At 43.6% G+C, this 25,415-nt stretch overlaps 1 protein-coding gene across 1 annotated transcript in view; it reads left to right on the forward strand.

The window, feature by feature from the left end:
• LAMA3 (laminin, alpha 3) overlaps positions 1–25,415 on the forward strand; it is a 207,773-nt gene that overhangs the window by 69,569 nt on the left and 112,789 nt on the right. Inside the window, exons 12-22 of the mRNA XM_012725781.1 lie at positions 9,245–9,382; positions 11,247–11,293; positions 12,963–13,062; positions 13,764–13,816; positions 14,055–14,160; positions 14,847–14,946; positions 16,160–16,316; positions 18,124–18,256; positions 20,514–20,656; positions 23,274–23,371; positions 23,870–24,023. Coding sequence (XP_012581235.1) covers positions 9,245–9,382; positions 11,247–11,293; positions 12,963–13,062; positions 13,764–13,816; positions 14,055–14,160; positions 14,847–14,946; positions 16,160–16,316; positions 18,124–18,256; positions 20,514–20,656; positions 23,274–23,371; positions 23,870–24,023 — 1,229 coding nt within the window. The remainder of the gene's footprint in view (positions 1–9,244; positions 9,383–11,246; positions 11,294–12,962; positions 13,063–13,763; positions 13,817–14,054; positions 14,161–14,846; positions 14,947–16,159; positions 16,317–18,123; positions 18,257–20,513; positions 20,657–23,273; positions 23,372–23,869; positions 24,024–25,415) is intronic.

Below are 25,415 nucleotides of genomic sequence, written 5' to 3' on the forward strand. Positions count from 1 at the left end.
ATTTCAAATTGTGCGAATAATGCTGGAGGTAGATTCTGTGCTCAACTGGCATTTTGGAAGGTGTTTGCACAAAACATTGTTTCTGTGGAAAGCTGTCCTGGTTGGTGATAATTTAAAACATGAGTTGGGGATGCCTACGTATCCATTTTAAGAAGAAGACTGAGTCTGCTTGTATTCTGGAGTCTTTCCCTTATTTAAAAAAGGATCTTTTGCAAATTTATTGTACATTAGGAAACTTAACTTTAAAAACAAACAGCCCAGATATGTCATCTCTATTCCTGGAACGGGTTTCAAAATAGATTTCTTACAAATATATTCAGTCAGTAGACAATCTTTTAGAGAAGTCATATTTATCTATGTGTCTGTCTGTCTATTTATCTATCTCTCCATCCATCCATCCAGTCAATACTTTCATTGCATTTATAAATACAAGATTCACATAGCACCCTATTAAAATTTTTTTAGTTTCCTTATTAATAGCTACAGATACTTCACACCTATAAAACTCCTAAAGGCGTGCTCTGTACATGTGCGTTCTGGTTAATGCTCCACTAACTGGCACAACAAATGCATTTGAATCTATAACATTTTCTTTTTCCATAAAACTGAAGAACTGGTGGGCAGGAGGGGTAACACCGGCCTTCTAGCTCAGCTGTCCACACGGCTTCCCGCTTGCATAGCTCACACCGGGAGTAGGTGTGCTTACGAGCAGTGAAGGAGAGCTCTATTCAGCAAAGCGGATGTGTCAGAGCAGCCAACAATATCACTCCCACACCTGCTACCAAAAGTTTCAGTGGGGTCTCGAACAAGCGAGCATTTTGCTCATATTTGTTAAGATTTATTTTTATTTATTTATACATATAAGAGCTGGGGTGTAGGCTAGAGGTGTGGAGAGTAAGAGGATTCACCAGAGACAGAGTAGGGGGACAGGCAGATGTACTGAAATACACTGCTGAGCGTAGCAGTGGGGGAGACAGGAGAGGTCTGCTGTGCCATGTGGGTCAGCTCTGGGGTGGGGATGGAACTCAGGTCACAGTGGCTGGTAATAACTTGATAGTACTGAGACTTTAGTCCCTGTGCCACCAGGGAGGCCCACAAGTGAGCAGCTTTCTAACCATCTTTTTTTTTTTTTTAACATGTGCTTAATTTTATCTTACATGAAAGTTCTCTGGGACCAAGAAGTAACAAGAGTACATCATGTTAATTTCCTACATAATCTGCCAACACTTATGTTACTTCTGCAGTAGCTTCCATCCTTATAGCCAAAGCAAAATATACTTGTTACTTAAAGAGTCTCAAAGGTTTTCTCGTTTTCCTGTATCTGACTCATTCTGATAGAATGAGTTATAAGTATTTCCCTTAGTTGGCACTCAAGCAAGGCTGTATCTTTGTGTTTATGATACAAAGTTTCTAGACTTGTGCCTGCAAAGAAATGTTGTTCTTAAACAACATTTAATAATGCTGTTTTCCACATTGCTTCACTATAAAACTAATTGATTCTAAGGCAGGTAGAAAATGCAGGGGTATATTCAGGATACAGCATAGGAGGTGAGGAACATCCAGGATAGCATAGTGAGTAGCTCAGTGAACCCTCTCTCCAGAAAACAAGATTTCAATTGGTGAAAAAAATCACATCATTTTAAGTTTCAAGAAATTGTCCTAAGAGCATATAGCCAATGCAAACCACTTGTTCCAGAAAATCTGGATCTCAGTAAGAGATCTATGGTATCTGAGTCCCACTACCTGTCCCTGCCTCCCACTCTATCATAGAAGCTCTGCCTTGGGCATGCACAACAAAGGAGGGTGGCTTCCCTCTCTTCCAAACTCCCAGTCTGGGCTGCAGCTCCTCCCCAGCAGGGGTCGCTGCTGCATTTCTATGGCTTGCAGCCCTGCTCCCCAGCAGCAGTAGCACAGCTCTATCCCAGGCCTGCTTAGCATGGAGGCCAGGTCCTCTCTAGCCCCCCTGCCTGTATGGCAGATACCAGGCACTCCTGGGCCCCAGTTGTTAGGGTCTGAAGTCACCCAGTTGCCTCCTGTGACAAAGGACAAGACCAGAGATGCACAAGCAAGCAGAGTTTATTGAGCCAGCTAGCTGGGGTCAAGCTTTCCTGCAGGCATGCAGGCCATACAGGGAGAGCAAGACCCCGACCATAGGAATGTTAGAGAATATATAGGCCCTATTGGCCGTTACGTACGTCATAGCTGGTGCAAATTCAAAGAGTAACAAACTTCACAGCACTCAAGGACAGGTTGCCACAACACCCAAGGACGGGTTTCCAAGAACAGATGTCTCAGTGGTGGGTCAGGAGCTGATATCAGGGTCTAATTTCAGCTGGTTCCAGGAGCTGGCACCAGGAATGTTATCTGCCTGCCCTTCTTTCTGCGCCCAGGGAGAGTGAGAGATCCAGACAGAGCCACCACCACGTCCCTTCCCATGGGGGGCTTTTGGCCTGAAGCAGGTCGGAGCCCAAGGACAGGACTTGACCTTCAACTAGGTTTTGACTTAATGATGGCTTTTACCTGCGAGGGTGCTGAAAAGCCCTAGAACTTAATAGCATTTTCCCCTAGTGGGGTGGGAGGGGTGGGGTGCAGGTGGGGTACACCTATACTGAATAAATTTGAAAGGAGCCATGGGATTTAGTTCACAGCATGAGTTGCTCAATGTATGAGCTGGCTTATCCACCCTGGTTTCCTGAAAGGGACTCCAGGGTTCCGCTTTGTTTCTAGGAACTGTGATCATTTTGAAGGCTCTGTCTATTTAAACATAAGTTTGAACTCCATAATCACTTCATTCCTCCAGGGGCATTTGGTTATCTGGCCCATGTATCTAGGGCAAATGTGAAATCCATAAATGCCATAAAATGGCAGCCAACAGCCCTTGGCTGAATTGTGACCTGTCAAATTCATTTGTTGAAGCTCTAACCTCTAATCTGACTATATTTGGAATAAGGACACAATTAAGCTTAAATGAAGTGGGGAGCAATGATTGATAGCCTCAGTGCCCTGAGTATAGATTTCATGCCCCTTGTCTGCCACATGAGGACACGGTGAGAAGGTAACTGTCTACAGGCCAGGAAGCGGGTTCTCAGCTGGCACCTTCATCTTGAGTTTCCCAATATCTAGGACTGTGAGCTAACAAATGCCCCAGCAGGTTGATATATTTATCCTTGCAGGTATAAGTCTAGGAAAAGCCTGTGTTCCCCTAGGGCAAGTCTGGCCCTAATTGGACCCCTGCCCAAACCTGAAACAATCCCAACGGCTGTGGGATTCAGTGCTCAGCTGGCTGGATCCAAGTGGCCGCGTGTACAGCCCTGGGAGTGACTTCCACACTAAATGACCCCCAAAGACATTGGGGGGGGGGCGAAGAGCAGTTCCACAGGGCAACACCAGGGGACAGTAACCAAAACAGGGCAGCAAACTATGTTGGTGGAATTCTCAACAGTTTGAGAAATAGTAGTTCTTCAAAGTGACCCTCTGAGGGATGAGGAAAACCTCTGAGGTTTAACTAGTGTTTTTCTTCCTGAGAAAATGATCCCTGATGTGAAAAGCTCTTTCATAGGTTACCATGCGAGAAGATAAGGCAGTGTTTTCTGTGTTCAACGGTTAGTTGGTGGTGGGAATTTCACAGGGAAACCATATAGTGTACAAAAATGAAGGATGATGTAATGAATATATTAAAAATTAAAGAAATAAGTCAGGATTTTAAAACAAAGAAATTATCTTGAGATTTTTGGTGTGGACCTCTGCTTCCAAGAGCTTACCAAAACTGTCCAACTTCTCTGGCCGGAAGAAGTTGGGGCTTCCTCCTTTGGAGGAGGACCCCCCGTGACCCTGGGGGAGATGTGTGTGGTCAGTCCTGGTGGATGCTGACTCTGGTTCAAAGTAGTGACTCGAACAGAAAGAAAGTTCCCTCAGTGAGAGGAGAAAGGGGCAGGCACATCTGTACCCTAGTTTTACCCCTTCTTTTCACCCCCACTGTTCCTCAGCTCTCCCCAAAGGGGCAGTTCAGGGAAAGAGAAAGCAATGTCCAGGCTGTGGGATTCGCAGGGAAGCAGCCCACCGTAGGTCCTGGCTTAGTGGGTCTCATTCACCAGAGCACTTCCCGCCGCTGGGGTCTCGCCACTGCCTGAGTGTTTCTGCAGGAAATGTGCCATCTGTCCCATCCCTGGGCTGGCAGAGTACACCTGTGGGTTGTTCCAACTTGAACCACCAGGTTCTGGAAGGGCTTGAGCGGCTCCAGCATTCTGTCTGTGATGTCCTTTCTCTGATACTCACCTTTTTCCAGCAACTTTTGTGCCTTTAAATACTTTTTTTTCTGTTGAGGGGCAGCATGGGGACTAGTGACTGAAATGCAAACTTGATGAAATTGGAAGTGATCTCGTAACCAGGTTCAACCCAGCTCTTGCTTTTAGGTGAAGTTGATTGCTTGGTCTACTGAATTTTAGAAGCTGAGCAATGTGGCCTCAAACATTAGATGGTCTGGTACATGCTAGAAAAACAAAATGTTCTTGTGACTTTGTAGTGCTTTCAAGATTAAAAAAATCTTTCTAAAAGAATTAAAAACCTTCCAAGTTGTCCTTGCCAGGTATGGACCTGCATTTATGTTTTTCATTAACTTAATTTACCCCAGGCTTCTCGGAGTACAATGCTGTATTCCTCTAATTTTGACTCTCTCATGTGCCCTATAATTTTCTTTCTTAGAGCTGTAAATCAAGTCATAAATATGAGGCCAGATAGGAAAATGTCTATAGGTCCTTAAGATTGTATTTATGTTGCTGTTTGGGTCACTTTTTTAAAAAAATTTATTTACTTATGCATATAGAACTGGGCTACCGGCCAGAGGTGCAGGGGTAGTGAGAGGCTTCACCAGAGACAGAGTGGGGAGCAGAATAGGCCGACTGTCAAAGTACACTGCTGAGGGGAGCAGCTGGCGGGTCAGGAGAGGTCTGCTGCGCCATGTGGGTCACCTCTGGGTCCTGAGGATCTAACTCACACTGAAGCAGCTGCATCTAGCAGGGAGGGCCCTTGGGTCACTTTTTCGTCTTCAACTGTAGAATATCTCTGCAACTCTTGGTTAATTTGGAACTCATTTGAAAGGTTTGCACCCCTTTCTTTTTTCCCTTCCCATACCTCATTCCTACTTTCCTTCATTCTCCACTTCCTCTTCTTTTCCTTCCCTCTCCTCCTCCACCCCTTCTTTTCATGGTACAGTTTTCTGGGCAGCAGCTAGTTGGCACTTAGAAGAGAGACAGGTAAGGAGGTGGAAACCAGTGATGCCCCCCAGGGGCTCGACTGAAGGCTCGTGACAGCTGCTGCCCTCGAGCCTCTGTCAACTGACATGACACGGGGCCCAGAAGTGTCCCTACTGGCACTTGCTTTTGAATGGCAGTGGCAGCTTTTTCCCATAGAAATCTTTTGCCAATACTATATGAATCTACTGTTGCATATTCGCATGAATCAGAAAAAAGGAAAAGAGGGCAGGTGCACCTGCTGCTGCAAGCGGTGCTGCAGGGAGGTTTCCGACCTGGGCTGCCCTGGGGAGCCTCTGCAGCCTTGCCAACGTGGAAAACACAGCCCAGGCTCGGGCGTGAGGGAAGTCTGAAGCCACGTTCTGTGCAATTTTGCCCGGAACTGGCTCTTCACTGAGTAATTCATCTTTTATCTAGGGGAACAATGAGGTGATGGTTAAAAGAAAGTTTAGATTTTCTGCAGCTGTAATTTACTCTAAGCCCAATTAACCTGAGGAGTGGATGATAGTGTGCATTGTGGGTAAGCTCCTGGCTTCTGGCTTTGACTAAGAAAGTGTCAGCCTACTTTTCCAATAGAAGAAAATTCTCCAAAATCATGGGCCCTCGGATCACCCTTGAAACAATAAGGAGCTCGATTTACCTTGTAATTTACCTTTGTCTACACAGTGCTGCCCTCTATGACCTTTTTTACTGCGGGGCTGCAAGATTGATGAGAGAAGGAGTATCAAGAACCTGTACAGGACTGGACTCAGAAGTTGCTTCATTGTTGCTTATTCCTTCCTGTAATATGTCTGTCTGCATGCACTAGGCACTAGCACTGTGCTTGATGCTGGAAGACACTGGGGAGCCCAGCAGCCAAGCTCCCTATCCCCTTGTACCTTCTTAGCCTTATTTTACTCGCTGGGAGAGTGTCTCAAGGCAGAAACACCGAGTAGTTGAGAAATAAAGTACTCCAGAAACTCCTATGGATCTGGGCCAGGCAGCAGAATTAAAGTCTTTGTAAAATTCTTTTAAGAGTGAGAAAGGGCTGCCAATATCGAGGTTCAGGGTTGGGGTTTGGCAGCTTCCACCGCTGGTTGGATTGAAATGAGAAGTGTGCTGATAGATTGATTTGCAGTTTTAAAGCAATGTGTGCTCTTCAGGTCAAATCTTTGTCTTTGCTTCCTGGGCCTCCCTGGCTAGCTGCTGTGGCCAAGGGAAACAGTGTGGATGCCCCCACATCTGCCCCAATGGGCTCCGGGCTCACTCTGTGCCTGTGTGATGTTCTCTGTGCATGCTCTTGCCTTTAGGACAGAAATAGCAGAAAGACCTCGTGCTAATGATGTGTCTTTCTTGAACAGAGATAGACTGAGATTGATTTGAAGGAACTGGCTCACATAACTGGGAATCAGTAAACCCCAAATCTGCATGCTGATGGGAGAAATTGAACCTGCAGCTTGAGCCCAAAAACCATGTGGAAGCAGAATTCCTTCTTTGTTTTCACCTGTATCATTTCTCTGCAGGCCTTCAGCTGACAGGGTGAGGCCCACCTGCCTTGTTGAGGAGCATAATCTCCCTTGTTCAGCGATTTTAAATGTTGGTCCCATCTCCAAAAAAAGTAACATCAAGATTGGTGGTGACCAAATGATTGAGCCCTTGACATAGCCACAAGGACATATAAAACTGTCCTTCACAGAGCCAGGAGTCATTTATTTAGAAATCTGCCCCTCAGCAGGTGCTTGCTCTCAGCAGACAAGCTCAGGGAGAACAAGGAGCTGTGGAAGGACAAGAAGCAGCTGGCAGCCCACTGTGTCCCTGTCCTGCCAGCTGCCCAGCTGGCTGAGTAGTGTGAGGCTCGCTTCTGCATCCTTCTTACATTTACTTTCCTGTTGGGGGAAGAGTGATGCCTCATACTATGTCAGTGATTTTCTAACTTTTCTCCTAGATTTTTAGCTCCTGGGAGTTAGGATGTATATGTTCTTCATATTTACCTCCACACCAACACCCAGTCACAGGGAAGTGGGACACAATAGCCCTTCAACCAAATCAGTTGGCCGGGTGAATATAAAACGAGGGGGAAGGGTGGTTAAATTCTCTAGATCTGCTATTCCCTTAACTGAACCTGTCTGAACACTGTATGGTCTCAGGAGATTTGTACTTAGGCAAATGCTTTCTTGGTCATCTCCACTAAAAAGCACCCTGGGTGACTACCACACATGGATCTGGGCTGAGCCCTTCAGAGAGAATGAAAGTGGGGTAGTCTTGTCCCATTGGGAGTACTGTGCCCCAAGGTGTGGCCATGTGCTCCAGAGACTTATCCTAAGGACACCTGCAAGTAAATCTTCAGAACTGAGATCTTCCCTAAGATCTCAGTAAGTGTGGAGTTATGTCAGCCTTGCAAACAAGGTCTTATAGTTCTTATTATATATGCTGAATATAAATTTGGAAATCAAACTAATCTACAAGATTGTGTAATGAGGATCTCCCAGGCATTGGGGGTTGACTTGGATAATCACCACAGTAACATTACTAAGAGAACACTTGGGGAGAACTTCCTTTGTGCCAACATGGTGCTCAGAGCTTTTCAAGCTTTGTCATTGGTGACAGTGACTTTAAGAGAAGGGTCCGATACTTAACTCCAGTATATAGGAGAGAAAGTTGAGGGGAAAAGAAGCTAGTCAGTGCGTCTTTGATTGCACAGATTAGTAAGTGGCACAGCTGGTACTTGAATTCAGATGTGTCTGCTCTAGAGACTGAAGCCTTTTGCCACAGACTAATTAGGTGACTGTGGAAATGTCACATAACTTCCGAGCTTCACTACATAACAGTGGAATTCCAGGAGATAATCTCTCCAGTCCCTTCCAGCTCTTCACGCATGAAACCCTCCAGCTCAGGAATTCAGCGAGCCATCTCCTCTGCTCATCTCTCCGGAAGCAGGTGCTTGCCACGCACCTGCCGCGGGTAACTGAGCAGCTGCGAGATTAGCCTCGCAGACATCAGTGACTCTGTAGGCCAGCTGATTCTGTAGGAAGCTGACCCTGTGGGCCAGAATCTGCCCTCTCCATCCCTGAATGTTAGATTTATCTACTAGGCAGGAAGAAGAAAACCAGGACGCTTTCCCCCTCTATTCCCATTCCTGCCTCCTTATGTTTTTTTCATGTGTATTCAACCTCACTGGACCCTGAGAAGTTAATTATGGAGAAGCAGGGCGGGACGGGGGGGGGGGCGGAGGGAACAGGTGTAAAAAGAGAGACATTTGTAGACTGATCTGGTCCGGAATAGTTTGCCTTCCATCCCTAGTGGGATGTAGACTAAAGGAACAGCTCCAACGAGGAGCAGCCCCGCCGTCACCTGTTCCTCCTCCTCCTCCAGTGAGCACAGTTAACCAGTTGTGTGTAACAACCATCCCAAAGCCTCCATTCTCAACCAACCACTCTTGCTGAATGCGAGAGTAACAACAGCAATAAAACCCAGCATGTATTGAATGTTCACTAGGAAAAAGACACTGTCTTCACCTCTTTGAAGTAGTATCTGACTTAATCTTTTTGTTTAAAGATGCAAGAACTGGGGTACAGGTGAGAGGTGTGTGGGGGGGTAAGAGGATTCACCTGAGACAGAGTGGGGAGCAGACCAAGAACAGTTTGATCAACACTGAAGCATACTGCTGAGGGGAGCAGTGGACGAGACAGGAGTGATCAGCTGCACACTTGTGGGTAGAACCTGTCTGGGATAGAACTGGTGCTGCAGTGGCTGTGGATAGCTCCACAGTGCTGCGACTTAATCCTTGAGCCACTGGGGAGGCCTTATCTGGCTTAATCTTAACCTTATCAGGTAGACACTACTATTATTCCCACTTAAGAAAGAGACATTTGACACAGCAACAGAGTGACTTGTTTCTGATTTGGATTTAGGAGACGGAGCTAGAATCTGCACATAGGTCTTTCTGGTCCCACCTGCGCTCTTACTCAGGATGCGCCCAAACCTCACCTGCGTCTGACTGAGGGCTTCTCTTTCAGCCTGCCAGTGTTCAGCCCTTGGCTCCTACCAGATGCCATGTAACCCAGTGACTGGACAGTGCGAGTGTCGCCCAGGGATTACAGGACAGCGGTGCGACAGGTGTCTCTCGGGAGCCTATGATTTTCCCCACTGTCAAGGCGGAGAAGGTATCAAGTGTGGGGGTGGGGTTGGGTGCTCTCTGGAATGTGTGCAGCCAACCTCCCAGAGAAGCTGGAAACCCACAGCCCCCTTCCCCCTCCCCAATCCAGTCACCTCTACCACACTGGATCCTAATCTGCTTGGTTCCTCCCTAGTTCAAGCCCATTGAAAACACCATTTCTTCAAATGAATTCAGAAATGATTCCTTTCTTTAAAAAAAAAGCATTAAGCTCCTATGTGTTATAAATTTGTGTTTTATGATCCACACGTCAGCCCTCTGGGTATGGCAGTGTGGCAAAGGTGACTTCTTTCAGCTATACTGGACATACTTTGCCCTGGTCCCAAGGCTGCTTTTTGGTCTGGGCTTGCAGCACCATGTTGACTGCCCTGCGCCCCTTCATGGGACCTTCTAATAGTCCTCATTACTAGCAGGTGATGCAGGAACTTTACTGGGCCCTCTCCTTTCTCCTTGCTGGCCACGGGGATTTGAGTCTTGACACATCAGCTTGAGGGTCTGTTGGGTTTGCAGAGTGAGCCAAGGAGGGAGCTCTACCCTGGGCTGCCGTGGTGCTCACACGGTCACTGACAGACAAGACTGAGGGGCACCAACTGGCACAGATGGGTTGCCCTGGGAATCTCACCCTGCTCATTCCAATGCGTGCTGCCTCAGGTGCAGGGCAGCTCCTGACAGACCCTATCACAGGCTCCTTCCCCTGCCAAGAAGTGTGTCTGTGGAAGACTGTACCAGGCTTTCCAACAGGAGAAGGTGGTTTTCTCAGACCCTTCCTGCTGCTGACAGTGCTCTGAGTCTCCAGTTCAGAGGCCTCTGCAGAGGGGTCACAGCTCCAACTTGAGTCCCCAGAGCCTGGCTCACCAGAGTCCTCAGGGGACAGGCTTTCGTGCTGGTGCAAATTGTAGCCGAGAGGGGCCTATGGGGCTTGGGCGAGGCCCCTAGAGTATGAAGCTGTCCCGGATGGGTCTGCTGGCCTCCATGGTGTCAGAGAAGGAACACAGCAAAGGCAGAGGGGGCTGGGCAGCCCCCAGGAGTTCTCCAGAGCTGGGGGGGGGGGGGGAGGGGGGGATGGGCAGCCTGGGCAGTTTGGGAAGGAGCCAAGGGCTGGGTGTGAACAGGCTGGAAACCACAAGGAGCTGAGGGTTGTGTTGGCTATAAGAGAATGAGGCGAGATGTTGAAACAAAACAAAAAAGGAGCGAGGAAGAGGTAAAAAGTTTAAGGAACAGCCCATTTTATGTGTTCATGTAAATTATTTCAAAAATCAGGCTCAGAACTGGCTTACCAAGAGCTCTTTATTTCTAATAATTTCTAGTAATATTGAGAAAGACAGGATTTGATGGATTGAAGAGAGATAATACTGAGTTTGTAATACTGTATTGAATAAAGTGTGCAAGTCAACTCATTTTAAAAATTACCTTGCCACGAATGGGGGACAAAGGTTATAATATTCGAAGAATTATGTTTTAGTTGACAAAAAATGTACTTAAGATTTCTGCAACGTTTTAAATGGACAAAAAAGTCTTTTGGAACAACATCGCCCTCTTCTGGAAAATCCTAAAGATGTGCAAAATTTTAGAATCTACCAGTTTCCATTATCATTAAGTAGGACATGCACTTTGAATAGTGTCCAGAGGATAGTCATTCACTGGCCAAAAGGTGTATTGGGTATTAATTAATGTTCAGAATGCGTTTTAATGAATTATATGCAAAGTCTTTGCTACCCATCTGTCAATACATTTAAATGTAGATTCAATGTTTAAAAAAAAAAAAGTAAAACTCTTAAAACTCAAAACAAAGAGACCACCAATTAAAATTGCAGACATTTAAAATGTTTCTGAATCACATGTAGGCACCAGCAGCGCCTGTGACTTAGCGGGTACCCTCGACTCCAGTTTGGTAAGTAGAGAGTGGTAAAAGTTGCAATTCTATTTTTTTTAAAGATTTATTTATTTGTACATACAGAACTGGGGTACAGGCCAGAGGCTCAGGGGCGGTGAGAGGCTTCACCAGAGGCAGAGTGGGGAGCAGAACAGGCAGACTGAGGAAGTACACTGCTGAGGGGAGCAGCGGGCGGGTCAGGAGAGGTCTGCCACGCCATGTGGTCACCTCCGGGGCAGGCGGGAATCGAACTCATGCGGAAGTGGCTTAAGCTTCTCTGTGCTGTGCTTTAACCAGCTGCAACACCAGGGAGGGCGGCAATTCTGTATTTTGATACTTATGAAAAACTAACACATTTTAGAGTGCCTGGGAAATTGAAAGTGAGTTAAAATAAGATCCCGGGCCCTCCTTAAAGAGAAAATTGTTCTCTTTCAAAGTGCATAGACAATACTATGAGTTTCCTCCTACTCCCCCCCAAAAAATAACAAACAAAAAAGTTTATTTTAACTTATAATTCTAGAGTCCTAGGTTTTGACTTTCCTTCTCCCTCAAATTTTATTGATTTGCCACTATGTAACTATATGTTTTAGGGGTACATCTTTATACCTCCCCAAGTGTACATAATTCACTTGCCCTCCACCAAAGCCACAGTGCAGATGCCCTACTCCCCATCTTTCCCCAGGGCCCCTCTTTCCTCCATCACATTTCCTCTACTAACCACTATGTTCTGTGCAGAGTCTTAAGAATTATTTTATCTGTGCTTTGCCAGTTTGTTTTCTTTGGCTATTTATATTCCACAGTGAGTGTCTTTCACTTTGTAACTTAATTTCACCTAGCATAATCACCTCAAGATCTTTCTATTTTGTCCCCAAAGACACTATTTCATCTACTTAAATAGATGAATAGTATTCCTTTGAGTATATACTCCACAATCCCTTTATCCAGTCATCTGTCATTGGGCATTTAGGTTGGTCCCAAGAGTTGGCTATCATGGGTAAAGCTGCTGGGAAATGGAGGGGCATAAATATTTTTTTATTAGACTTCATGTTCTTTGGGTAAATATCTAACCCTGGTGTTACTAACCCTGACAGTATTGCCACCCTGGAGCCCTGAGCATAAGTCTGACTTACCAATCAATGTGAAGAAAGAAAAATGGCCACTGAACATTACATGTAACTGTGTGCAATGTAATTGCAATTTATTTGCTATTATTCCCAACACAATAGCTTGGTATCCTGATTAGTTTTTAAAGCTCTTAGAAATTATTCACATTCTTAGTATCAGACATATGTTCTAGGCCCTGGAGGGGCCAAGAAGATAGTCTGTGTCCATACTAGGAAGTGTGGCCACGTTTAAGCCAGGCAGCGACACCTGTGTATTGCAGAAAACATGTTAAATTTTCAGATAATTTTCATTTTAAAGGGACAGTCCATGATGTAGCAGAATTAACACATAATGACAATGTTAAAAATAAGAATGGTTTCAAAATGTTTCTTTTTTTATTTTACAGTCTTGTTTCAACCACCAATATATGCAGACTGTTGATATCAGCTCAGTACTTTTATCTCCTGCCAGGGATATACTTTCATGACCAAAATATATTTCTGTGACAATCTTTGTACAGAACACAGGCTTGCAAATGTCTTCTTTCCAAGATGTCAAATGTTAGTTTGATTTTCATTCAAAGGGGTATTGCCAATGCAAGCTTCATGTGGAAAGTCCGACTTGCAGCGTCTGCAAACCATTATACTGGAATCTGGTCAAAGAAAATCCCAATGGTTGTTCAGGTGAGGATTTGTACACACTAGTCTGTTATAGTGTAACTTCCCTTAAGGTTGTCTGCCTCAGTGACTAAGTCCACAAAAAAGGCTTTTTAATTAAATCAGTTCAATTTGTCTTAAATTCCATATATGTTGATGTTTCCCTCTCACTTTTGGCAGAATGGTTTCCTGTCATTTTCAGGTATCTCCGCCAGAGATTTATATCCTGTTTCCATATGTATTTTGTTGTTTGCAAAGGCAGCTACTTGATAAGTAGTTTTTACTGCCTTGTTTTCATCATCTACTCTCTCGGGTTGACTGTAGTTTCCATTTTTGCCTCTATTGAAGTCAGGATAGGACTTTTGTTTGATTTAAAAAACACCAACCTAAAGGTGGGTAATTGGAGTGACTGTCCTGAAAGAGTGTATTTTCATAGAAGCCTGTCAGTAATGACCTTAATATGAGAGTCCTTAAAAAAATCCCACAGTGCTGCAGTTTTTTATCTTAGAAAAGGCATAAGGCAGCCATCATTGCTCTGGGTAGGGGGTGCATCCATCCTTTTATGCTGCTGGTCCCACAAAGCTATGCAATGTTAGGCTTCAGTGGTGCACACTGGAATTCTACTACAGTGTGCTAGAAAGTGACTGGACACAGAGCTGCGATGTCCCCGGTCAGGGCAACTGTCTTTGTGTAACCCTTAGTCCAAAGATGCTCTCTTTTCTTCCCAGAATGCCAGTGCCATGTGGCAGGAACAGTGAGTGGGATTGGAGAGTGCGGTCAGGTAACACATGTGGACTGATTTTGCCTACAATACTGAGAGAATGTGATAGCAGTGTCTTGTGGAGTTTCTGTGGGAGGCTCTTAGTGTCCCTGTCATTGTACAATGCATAGGGTCTTTCTGGAAATCTTCATATCTGGCTGCACTGCTTCATATTTTGCAATGAGCCTGTTTTAAATGTGGGAAACAAGGGATCTCTATAATCTTAACAAGTTTTATGATCTGGTCCATTGTGCCACAGCGGGACGGGGACTGTCACTGTAAGTCCCACGTTGGTGGTGATTCCTGCGACACATGTGAAGATGGATATTTTGCTTTGGAGAAGAGCAGTTACTTTGGGTGCCAAGGTAAATTCTTACAGTGAATCCTGCGTAGAATGGGTAAAGACAGAACAGCCTTTTCTTGGGGTCTGTTATCTACACGTACACTTTCTGGAACTGCCCAGTTGTCCAAGGATATCTGTGCAGGGGATGTAGGCACACTTGAATCTAGTAATAAATTACAGATGGGGCTGCCTCCACTTCTCTTCCATCTATATACTATAGGTTTTATTATAAAAAACAGAATCAAGTTGGAGAGGGGACTCACCATAAACAACATGAAGGCAGTAATATTAAATCTGTATTTTGCATTATCCAAAAAGCTCACACCCGACTTTGAGCGCTAGCACCATGTCAAGTCCTCCAGTAGATGCTCCGGGAGCCCCGCCAGGTGTTTCTCCTACAGCCTCTCTTTAACACACGTTGACATTAGCTCTTTGCTCTATGTCGTGGTTGGCTCCTGGGCTGTGGTCCTCTTATGTTGGTCTACAAGTGCATCTCCAGCAAGCAATTGCACTTTGGGGGAGGCATGCTATCTCACTTTGGGAGCTCACTATAGATGTCAAACACCTGCCAGATATAACATGTGCTGGGGGGCGGGGGGGTAGAGAAGGCACAGCTCTACGCTGGGTTGGCTGCTCCCCATTTCTCTTAAAGAGAAGGAAAGCAGGGTGGACTTTGATGAGTCATTGCTACCTTTTCCTGAATTTTAGGGTGTCAATGTGATATTGGAGGAGCTGTCACCCCCATGTGCAGTGGGCCCTCTGGAGTGTGCCAGTGCCGAGAGCACATTGTGGGGAAGGCATGCCAGCGGTGAGTGTCAGAGAGGTCTCTTCCTGCATTGCTGTTGTGGAAGACTCGCTCACTAGCCCTGTCTATGCTGACAGCTGGTGAGGAAAGAAGCTGTGCTAATAGAGAGGGCAGGTGAGGGCCAGACACCTGGACACTTCTCAGTAAGTACAACTAAAACAAGAAAGGAGTGTTACCCATAAAGCCTGGTCCTCCTTGCAGGTCACAGAGCGACTTCACTGGAACCTTCCCATAAGTACAAAAAACCAAGTGGGGGAACTAGAGCTGGGTGTGTAAATGCAGGAGGTGGGGCCCCATGGTTGGGGGACCCTGGCACAGCGGCTGGCTCCTGGCCAAGGAGATTCTATTCCTGTTTCTCTCTGGGGATCCATGAGGGAGACTGTGGAAGAGCCAACTGTGTTACAATAGAGAGGGTGAGAGTAAGAAAGGTTTAGAAATGGGGAGAAGAACCTCACCTCACACAGAAACAATGAAAATGAGCTGTACAGCAACTTGTAAACTTAACATATGGATTATTACATTGATTGTATCATTTTATTTAGCACCTAGATGTTACTATCTCTGTAATGCCTTAATAGGAGTATATAAATCAATGAATGAGTGAATTGATAGTACATACGCTAATTTAACTGCAAAATTGTTGGCAGCCAATTAGAACATAATTAAGGATTCGACCACTGTGAGTTTTGCTAAATGACTTTCTAGATTTCCTGCTTGGGGTGAGTAGGTCTGGGTTTTTTCTTTTCTCTCTCTTTTTTTTTTTTTTTAAGATTTATTTACTTATTCGTACAGAGCTGGGGTACAGGCCAGAGATGCGGAGGGTGAGAGGATTCACCAGAGACAGAGTGGGGTGCAGAACAGGCTGATGAAGTACACTGCTGAGGGGAGCAGCGGGCGGGTCAGGAGAGGTCTGCCGCGCCATGTGGTCACCTCCGGGGCAGGCGGGGATGGAACTCATGCGGAAGTGGCTTCTTAGCGCAGTGCTTTAACCCGCTGCGCCACCAGGGAGGGCCGGTATAGGGGTTTATGTGAATGTTTACATGAATGAAGCAACTGTTTAGAGAAAAAGCTGGGGGGTGAGGCTCACTTAGTTGTCCTTATTTGATATACTCTTTTAATTTGGTGGGAGTTTTTAGTAACTATTTGGATTAAAGGATATTAACATTATCAGTGAACCTTGCTTGCTATGTTCATGTTTGCTTTTTATTTATGAAAGACCTGAAAACAATTACTATTTCCCGGATTTGCATCATATGAAGTATGAGATTGAAGATGGCAATACACCTAGTGGAAAAGAACTTCGGTTTGGATTTGACCCCCTGGAGTTTCCTGAGTTTAGCTGGAGAGGCTATGCTCAGATGACCCCAATACAGGTATGTGTACAGCAGGGGACCTTTTAGGGCAAAGTAGGCTCTATACTTACCCACAGAACTAATAGTGTGTCCCCTAACGGGTGAACCCCCAAAACTGATTCGAGGATTCTTTAGAGTGTGGGTGAGACTTGGGTTGGGGTTGGGTAAGCTTATATAATAAGCTTATATATGTATTTCACAGCTTAATGTTACTTTAATTTAGCCCACAAATCAGAAACTGAGACATTATAAAATAGTGTTTATCTCTGCAAGTTTTATAAGAAGAAGTTTTCTAAATAAGTCTAAGCTATATTTTAACATTAGAGGCATTTTTTTTCTTTAAAGCTGCATGTAGAAAATAAAAAGTTGACTAATTTCAATGCTTGTGTTGCTAGTTTTTAAACTCTGAATTGGTATTTGAATAGAAACTAAGATAAGGAATTTGAGTTAGTGCTGGTTAATTTTCATTGTTACGTTTGTCCTTTCCTTCACTCTTCTCTAGTAGATCCATTACTCTTGGCTTTGTATTGGAAAGGGTAAGGGAATTTGTATGTTCTTTGTTTACCCTTAGAACTTAGACAGTATTTATAGCTAGAAATTTCTATATATTCATTGAGTAGTTTTGTTATCAGAGTTTCTCTTTGAGATTGGCCTCTCAAAGCTATGTTTCTCAGTGGAGAAATTCAAAATAGAAGTGGTGACCCAATATTTGTCCTTAGCAGATCCAGAGCTAGTACTTGTTTTCTGTCAGGAACTGGGACAGGTTGGAAATTCTTTTGGAGCCCTATTGATTCTAAAATTGTTTCTGGTCTGGCCAGAGATCCCCATCCAGGCTGCCTTTCTCAAGAAGTCTCTAGGATTTTAAGGCACTCCACTCTTTTTCTCCTTTTTACCAAAGATAACAATTCATTTTCTTTACTTGCTTGATCTTATTTCATTAGTCAGAAAGAAAGTGGTGGGCTTACCTCACAGGTATTTAAAGTTTCAAAGAATAGCTGGCTAGCATGAAGAAATGAATTCCTAATGATAAATTTTTGTATGGAGGACAAATGTCTGAAGGAGAGTCCGGAAGAACCACTAATTTGGGAGTTTTCAAATTTCATGAATTTTTCTTGGACCACAGATGAATTTAGAGATGTAATCTGAGGTTAAGAATTAAAACAGTCTATTCTTTCTTTCAAAACCGTGGGCTCAGGGACCCTTACAAGATATTATTTACAAGCACCAGAAATCCTGGGGCCTTTCTTGGTCAGAAAGGCCACATCCTTCTTGAACAGGAACTGAGATCAGCTTTATTTGTGAGCACATTTTAGTGACATACAGACTTCATCCATACTGTGTTTGGAGTCTGATAACCTTACCTTAGCCAACATCAGTTTCTGTGACCAGTTAGAATTTTATGTGTGTGAAGCGTATACTGGAGCAGTCTCTCTGTAGGCTTCCTGTGTGGTATGTGTCAATAATACGCTTTCCTCTCCCTCTCTTCTGCCTTATTTCTCCCAGCGGCCCTGTCACTGTGGCTTTCCCTAACTAGCCCATTTAATAGCACCCTTCTGTCTGCCTGCTTACAACAAAAGTCAAACGAGGATCTCAGTCACTGAGGTAGTGCATTTTCATTGAAACTTTATCAGTGATCTAAGTGTATCATTAGGCTTGTTTGTTTGCATGTTCCACAGTTACTTGGTTGTTGAGTAGCATGAATGTGTGTGTATGTGTGTATTCACTATAAGTTTTACTATAAGTAAACCTGAATAAAGTTAGTGTTTGGGTAATGTTTCTTTCAACCAGTAGTTTTTTCTGTACTTTATGGTTTTTTGATGTTTTTCAGAATGAAGTAAGGATCATGTTGAATGTGGAGAAGTCAAGTCTTTCCTTGTTTCGTATTATTCTGAGATATGTTAACCCGAGAACCCAAGCTGTCTCTGGCCGTGTGAATATTTACCCATCCTCAGCTGGGACAGGTAGTTAAATGTTCAAGTCTCTTTTGGATGAAGAAAAGACTAAAGAGTGAAATGTTTAACCCAATTTTTACAAAGCTTACCTCCTTAGAGAATGTGGAGCCTGGTATGTGGTCTAAGTAAGACAGTGTTCTGGGTGCCCCGCCTTTGACTTCCTTTTCAATCTCTAACATTTTGTTACTAAAGTTATCATAATTGCCATTAAAAGAGGTGTAATAACAACTTGCGTGCCTTAGCTGAACCCCAGAGGATTATGACATTACCACAGGGCCAAGCTAATGTATAACTGATTCCTGGTAAAGGGAGTGTCACCTTTATTATGTAATTTGAGATAATTTGACCTATTGCCTTAAATTCTGCCACTGTTTCAGACATAATAGTGCAAGGAGGAATGTGTGAGATTAGGTGTTGAGGGCAGATTGTGCCACAGTCAGAGGTGAGACCTGGCAGCTGTTCAGCAGGAAGGTGGGGCTTTTAGACCAGTTCTAGAAATATTCCCTAGTCATTAAGAATCAACCAAAGACATAAAGGATATGGTCAATGGAAATCTTAACTTAGGATTGAGATGTGAGTATCTTCTTCATTTAGTGTCCTTGGCAGAGATGGGAATGATGCTCCCCAGACATGTCAGCCAAGCTTGTGTGAGACTGGAGGTTGGTTAACTAATAACCAACAGGAAGAACCAGCAATCTTGCTTTATCATTTACAAAGCTCTTTGACATCCTTTCTTCACATAAAGACTTCGTGAACTCAGAGGATCAAGCAAGAAATAGCTGAGACGTGGACTATATTACATAAGTGCCCGGATGCTCTATGTAGACAAGTCCCAGTCTTCAAACCCCAGCCTCTTTCTAATAGACACTGACAGTGCCTTTCGCAGCTTGCCTGCTGTGAATTCAAACAGTTGAGGGACATTTTAATTTACTTGCTCCTGTTCTGGGACACCTTTCCTAAGCTCCCGTGTCTGAGTCAGGAGTTCAGTTTGTGTATCGTGTACTGTAATGACTAGGCCTCTTTCCACATACCACTGTCTGTATTGAACCATATTCTCCGACTTTTTTGGTCTGCGAGGCCTCATTTCCCCATTCCCACCATCAGGAAGCAAGAGCCATGTTTGCTGTGTTCACTGTCTCATGCCCAGAGCCTAGTTCCAGGCCTGCCACATGGTGGGTTTCATAGATATTTGTAGAGTAAGAGCATAAGGACTTGGAGTAAACAGTCTTCTGGAGAGAAAATCACAGTTGGATTCAAGCATTTTTGTTGTTGTTAACAAAAGATTTATTTATGCATATAAAAGATTTATTTATGCATAGGCCAGAGGTACAGGGATGAGAAGATTGACCAGAGACAGAGGGGGAACAGAACAGGCAGTTTGACTGAAATATACTGCTGAGAGGAGCAGCAGGCAAGACAGAAGAGAGATGCCATGCCATGTGGATCACCTCCCTGGCTAGGGATCAAACTCAGGCTGCAGTGGCTGCAGATAGCTTCATAGTGCTGCATTTTTGTTGTTTTTAAAGCTCCAGAAGATCTTGTAGGTGTAATGCAGAAGAAAACTTGCACCCAGAAAACCAAAATATTCTTGTTTTAGAATGAATGTGTGTTAGTCAATAGAAATTATTATTTTAAATTACATATAAGAAAATAATTTGGGGCCCTCCCTGGTAGCACAGTGGGTTGGAGCACAGCACTGTGAAGCTGGCCAAGGCCATTTCAGTGCAAGTTCGATCCCTGGGCCCAGAAGTGACCCACATGGCCACGTGGCACAGCAAACCTCTCCTGTCTTAACCACTGCTCCCCTCAGCAGCGTACTCAGTCAATCTGTCTGTTCTGCTCCCTACTCTGTCTCTGGTGAATCCTCTCACCACCCCTGCACCTCTGGCCTGTACCTCATTTCTGTATGCATCAATAAATAAATCTTTAAAAAAAAAAAAGAAAAGAATATCTAATGTAATATATCAAACACTTATTATATGCAAAGAAAAAATTTAAACAGTTCAATGGTATTAACAAATTTAATCATTTAACGAATTGAAAAATCATTCACAATCCCAGCACAGACAGCCACTGCCAACGTCTTATCAATTTCATTCTAGGTTACTTTATACATGGTATGTGTACACATACAATAACAACAGTAAATCTGATCAGTAAACTATTTTTTTTTTTAGCTGTAAACTAAATTGTAAAACTGAGTATCTAAAATCATAACACTGACTGTTAGAAAAATGCCTTAAGCAGTTCTTTTTATTTCTCCCAGGTGCTGCTCAGAGCAAAGAGGTCATCTTTCTGCCCAGTAAGAAGCCAGCTTTTGTCACCCTCCCTGGAAATGGCTTTGCAGACCCTTTTTCTATTGGGCCAGGAAAGTGGATTGCATGTATCAAGGCAGAGGGAGTCCTCCTGGTAAGAGATTTCTGAGTGGAAAGTTCTGTGCAATTCTCCCGCTCCCATCCCTCAGAAATGCTCCATCCACCATGACCCACAGTGACCAGAACTTACCAGAATCATAGGCAGTTTCCTTTCTGACCCAGGAACCTATGGAGACATTTTCCTTCAAATGACATAAAAAAAAAATAAAATTATAATTTATAATGACTTGAAGTTATCAGAATAAATCCAAACCTTTAATGAGATTATGTCCTTGTCTTTCCAAAGCTTCTTTGGGACCAGCCTCTCTGGGAATTGTTTAGCAAGATCTAGACACTAGTGGAAGAGAAAACTGTGATATCAATGAAGTTCTGGGTGGTAGAAAGAGAAGGGAGAGGCTGGAGTAGTCAGTTCTTCTCTGTGACACTCTTCTCACCTTCTGCCACCATAAATATGGGCAAAAGTCTCACCAAATAAGTTGCCGTGGACAGAGGGCTCTTCCTCAAGGGGAAGGCTATGGGCCTGGACCAAGAGTACTGAAGCCATGGAGCTGATGGAATGAAACCTACTATCTGACCATAAAACTTGCTATCTGACTGCTTTAAAAATTTTTTAATTAATTTACTTACATATATTTTACATCATTGTTCATTTTTAAACAATGCTTGCTTTTTCCTGTCAGGTGTAAACCCCATAGAATTTCCTCCCCCAGTTCACTGTGTACCATCAGCACAGTTCTCTGTGCTCGTTCCTCCCTCCTTTCAATCCTTTTCCCTCCTCCTCCCCTGAAGGATGTCTCTGGTTTATAATTGACAATACCCCTTTTGATGTCTGCTTTATATAGCAAAGTCTTTTTGAAATAGTCTTTGGCAATACTTGTTTTTATGCAATCACAGTAGAAATTCAGTTTCCTCTGGCACAATCCTTTCGACTATGTCAGCAAACTTCGGCAAGTCCATTAACACCAAGCCCACCTCAGTTGTTGACAATAGGCACAGTGCTTATCCTCATGGGTCCTTTCCAAATCAGAGGTCTTACAGAGATAACAGGAAGGGTTAGGTTGTTCATTCAGTTCTTGTTTTTGTTGCATCTTTTTGGTAGATAGTTTTGTTACTCAATAAAAGTTTAAGAATACTTCACAGACGTTAAGAATGAGAACAAGGAAAATGCTATCAAGGCCAATAATGGTTACCAAGTTAGAATAACAGAAAGAAAAAGTTCTTATCAAAGTTACCACACAATTAGTCCATGTGATTGTGTAGTTATTCGGATACATGTTTTCACATTATGATCCTATTTTCTCTAAAAATAGTGAGCATTCAGCCAAAAAGGAGATGATTGGATTAAAAAGATGTGCATATACACAATGGAATATTATTCAGAAATCAAAAAGATAAACTCATGCTTTTTGCAGCAACGTGGATGGAGCTGGAAGGGATCATGCTTAGTGAAATGAGCCAGAAAGAAAAAGAAAAATACTGGATGGTTTCACTCATAGCAGGAGTGTAAGGGAGGGGGAAAAATAATAATAATAATGAACAACTATACACCAGAGACATTTTAGGGGGGTGGAGTGGGAAATGGGATCAAAGCAGGAAGGGGGGAGTGGGAAGTGCACAGGACTATGGTGATGGCACACAGATGATGGTAAGCCCACGGGGATTACAACTGAGATGGAAAAAGGCACAAAATGATGTAAAAATAAACTATTATATTATATTTAAAAAAAACTTAAAAAAATGAGCATTTATTACCAGGTTTCACTGTCCTCAGATGAAGGAGACCATAAAGTAATGAGGAAATGTGGTCCCAGCCTAAGGGAACTGAACAGTAGAACAATGACCATTTTTAAATTAAAACGCTCTCAAGAATAAGACCACCATGGTAGACTTTTGAGCCCTCTTGGGCTCCATCTCCTCCTCCCCTCATCCATTTCCCCTCATCGCCATTATAGACAGATTGAGGGCTCTGAGGAGAGAAAAAGCCTTATGGCCTGTGGATTCGTCTCTCCACTGTTGTGGCAAGCATCCCTCCCACCTCCCTTCTGCAGTGTGACTGTGACACCAGGATTGCTGTGCCCTGTCAATCATCTGTGTCTGAAGCTCAGAAGTGGCTCTTTCCTGGGGGCTGCTTAGCTGAGTTTTGTTTTGTGGGCTTCATTTGGCACATTCAGTGGAACATGTTCTTCCTCTCATACCCGAGGATAGGCAGTAGGCCAGTGATGGTCTGTGATGTTCCAGGATCACAAAACATCGTTTCTTACGCCATGCCAACTGTCAATCTGCTTTTCAGTGTTCTACAGTGGGGAAGGCGATCAGTAGTCCAAAGTCAATTTTTTACCAATAGGCTGTTTATTATCAGTATTGCCTCTATTTAGACTTGAATTGATGAACAACCTAGAAGAGAGAGTAAAATTCCCCTTGTGATTTGAAAATGACACCGTTCACACTGAGGGGCTTGAATCCAATGCTAAAGCACCTGTGATGACTTGGTGTGACCTGGTAAGTCAGGGCTCAGGAAAAGTAGTTGATATGGAGTTTAACTCACAAGTTTCACTGGATTATTGTGCTCTTCACCAGTATGTTTGGTTAATTTATTATGAAAGTGGGGTCACCATCAAAATAAATGATAGTTGGTTTTTTTTTTTTATCAGGATTACCTAGTGCTGCTCCCCAGGGACTACTATGAAGCACCCTTGCTGCAGCTGCCAGTCACAGAGCCGTGTGCTGTGGCAGGACCTCCCCATGAGAGGTTAGTATGGTCAGTGGGAGCGTCACTGGTGTCCTCTAAATTGGGAACTTTGCTGCAAGGACTCAACATAGGCTTCAGGGTCCCAACTGTATCAGGACACTCAGTATCATAACTAACGTGACTTTTCTCTGAGATAGTGATTGTCTTTCACATAAACATCACCAAGCACTGTGCAAATTGTTGCTGGTGCTTCGGTGAGACCTTCCACCCTCTAGCATGTAGAAATGCCACTATGTGGCTGAGTGAAACTCTCAAGCTCCTGCATCCGGTGAGCAGAATAGCTTAAGATAGAATCTGGTTTTGTGACCTTTGCCTCTTCCATCCCTCATGCAGATGAAAATATGGCCCCTGATCCTGAAGTAGACACTCAGGTGGAATTTGTTGAAGGCATGAGGAATGAGTAACCAAATGTATAAAATGGATAAAAGATTGTGGGGATACACTTGGATGTTGCTTTTTGTTCTCAGTTTTAATTGTTGTATTTTGTTGTTGTTGAAGTTGCTTGCTTTACCAGCATTTGCCAGTGACCCGATTCCCCTGTGCCCTGGCTTGTGAGGCCAGACACTTCCTGCTTGATGGGGAGCCAAGATCCTTGGCAGTGAGGCAGCCCACCCCCGCACACCCAGTCATGGCGGACCTCAGCGGGAGAGAGGTGGGGCAGCCTTTTATTTACCATCAAAGCTACTATGACCTCCACAGTGGCTTCTCAAATTCAGGGTACCTGGAGAAATTTCTCAGAGGTGTTAATTAAAGGTGGTCTGAGTTCTCTTATTCAAGTTGGGACTGGACAGTATACCACATAGATTCAGAGTCCATGGACATCCATAGAATCCTCTCCTTTTGATTTCTTAGACTTATATGGCGCCATTGGGTTTTAGCTAATTCAGGACAAGATCTCTCTAAAGAGTTCACCCTAAAAGAATACAACCCTCACTGACTGTTCAATCCCTTGGGCTAAACAATTTGTAACAGCTGAATTCCTGGAGCTCAGAATCTGGAACTGCTACTCCCCCAAGGCGCTTCCTCTTGACTTGGAGGGCAGGATAGTGCAGGTTTAGGATTACTATTCTACCAGGAGTTCTTTAAACCGCAAAACACTTAAGACTATACTAATTTAAGATTTGGTAGAAGTACTATATATAAAGAATAACAATAGGAACACACAATGAAACCCCTCAACATGAAGGCTGAAATAAAGCTTCTTCTACATTATTTCATTATTCCCATTTTTCACTTTTTACAACATTCGCTATTCTGTACCTTTGAGGAAATATCTATTTCAGGGATTAAATTTGTGGAACGGCAATATATATGGTATTAATTTTCACTGATCATTAGATGTATATCTTTTCATAAATTACATCCCTAACATTTTTCAGAGTAGTAATCAAAGGATTTTAAGGGAATTTCTTCAGTTCAGTCTTCATTTCATTTTGTTAGTTGTGTTAGTTTTTATTTTACAAAAACCCTCCACATGCTCGTAGCAAGATGACACAGATGTGCATAAAGAGAAACCAAGTGATATCAATTCCACTTCATTTTAGTATTAATACTCCAAAGTGTTCCTCCCTACCCATGCTGTGTACACACACTCACACTCAGACACATCCTCACACACATGTGTGTGTTCCTGGGGAAGATCTGGGGAGCCAGTCTCCCAGGAAGTGATGATGATGATTCATCAGGTGGTGTTCTTGCCTTTGAGTAAGCTCAGAGCCATAGCACTCGAAGTATTGGGCACAATGAATAAAACTAAGCCCTGGTCTGTCCGGTTTTATTTAAGTCTTTTTTTTTATCGTTTAATCTGCAGGTTTAAAGACTTGTCTGTTTAATGCTGTAGCCACCAGTTCCATGTGCTATGTAAATTAATTGGACTTAAGCTAAAAATTCAGTTTCTTGGTTACACTAGCAGTATTTCAATAAATATGCCCAGTGGCCACTCAATAAACATGTCCAGAGGCCACTCCGTTGGACAACATGGGCTATAACATAGTTTTGGCATTGAGAAAGTTCCTACTGGGCAGTATTGGTGTAATTCAGAGCT

The sequence above is a fragment of the Condylura cristata genome, unplaced genomic scaffold, assembly GCF_000260355.1.
Source record: "Condylura cristata isolate star-nosed mole 26May11 unplaced genomic scaffold, ConCri1.0 scaffold00016, whole genome shotgun sequence".
NCBI classification, from domain to species: Eukaryota; Metazoa; Chordata; class Mammalia; order Eulipotyphla; family Talpidae; genus Condylura; species Condylura cristata.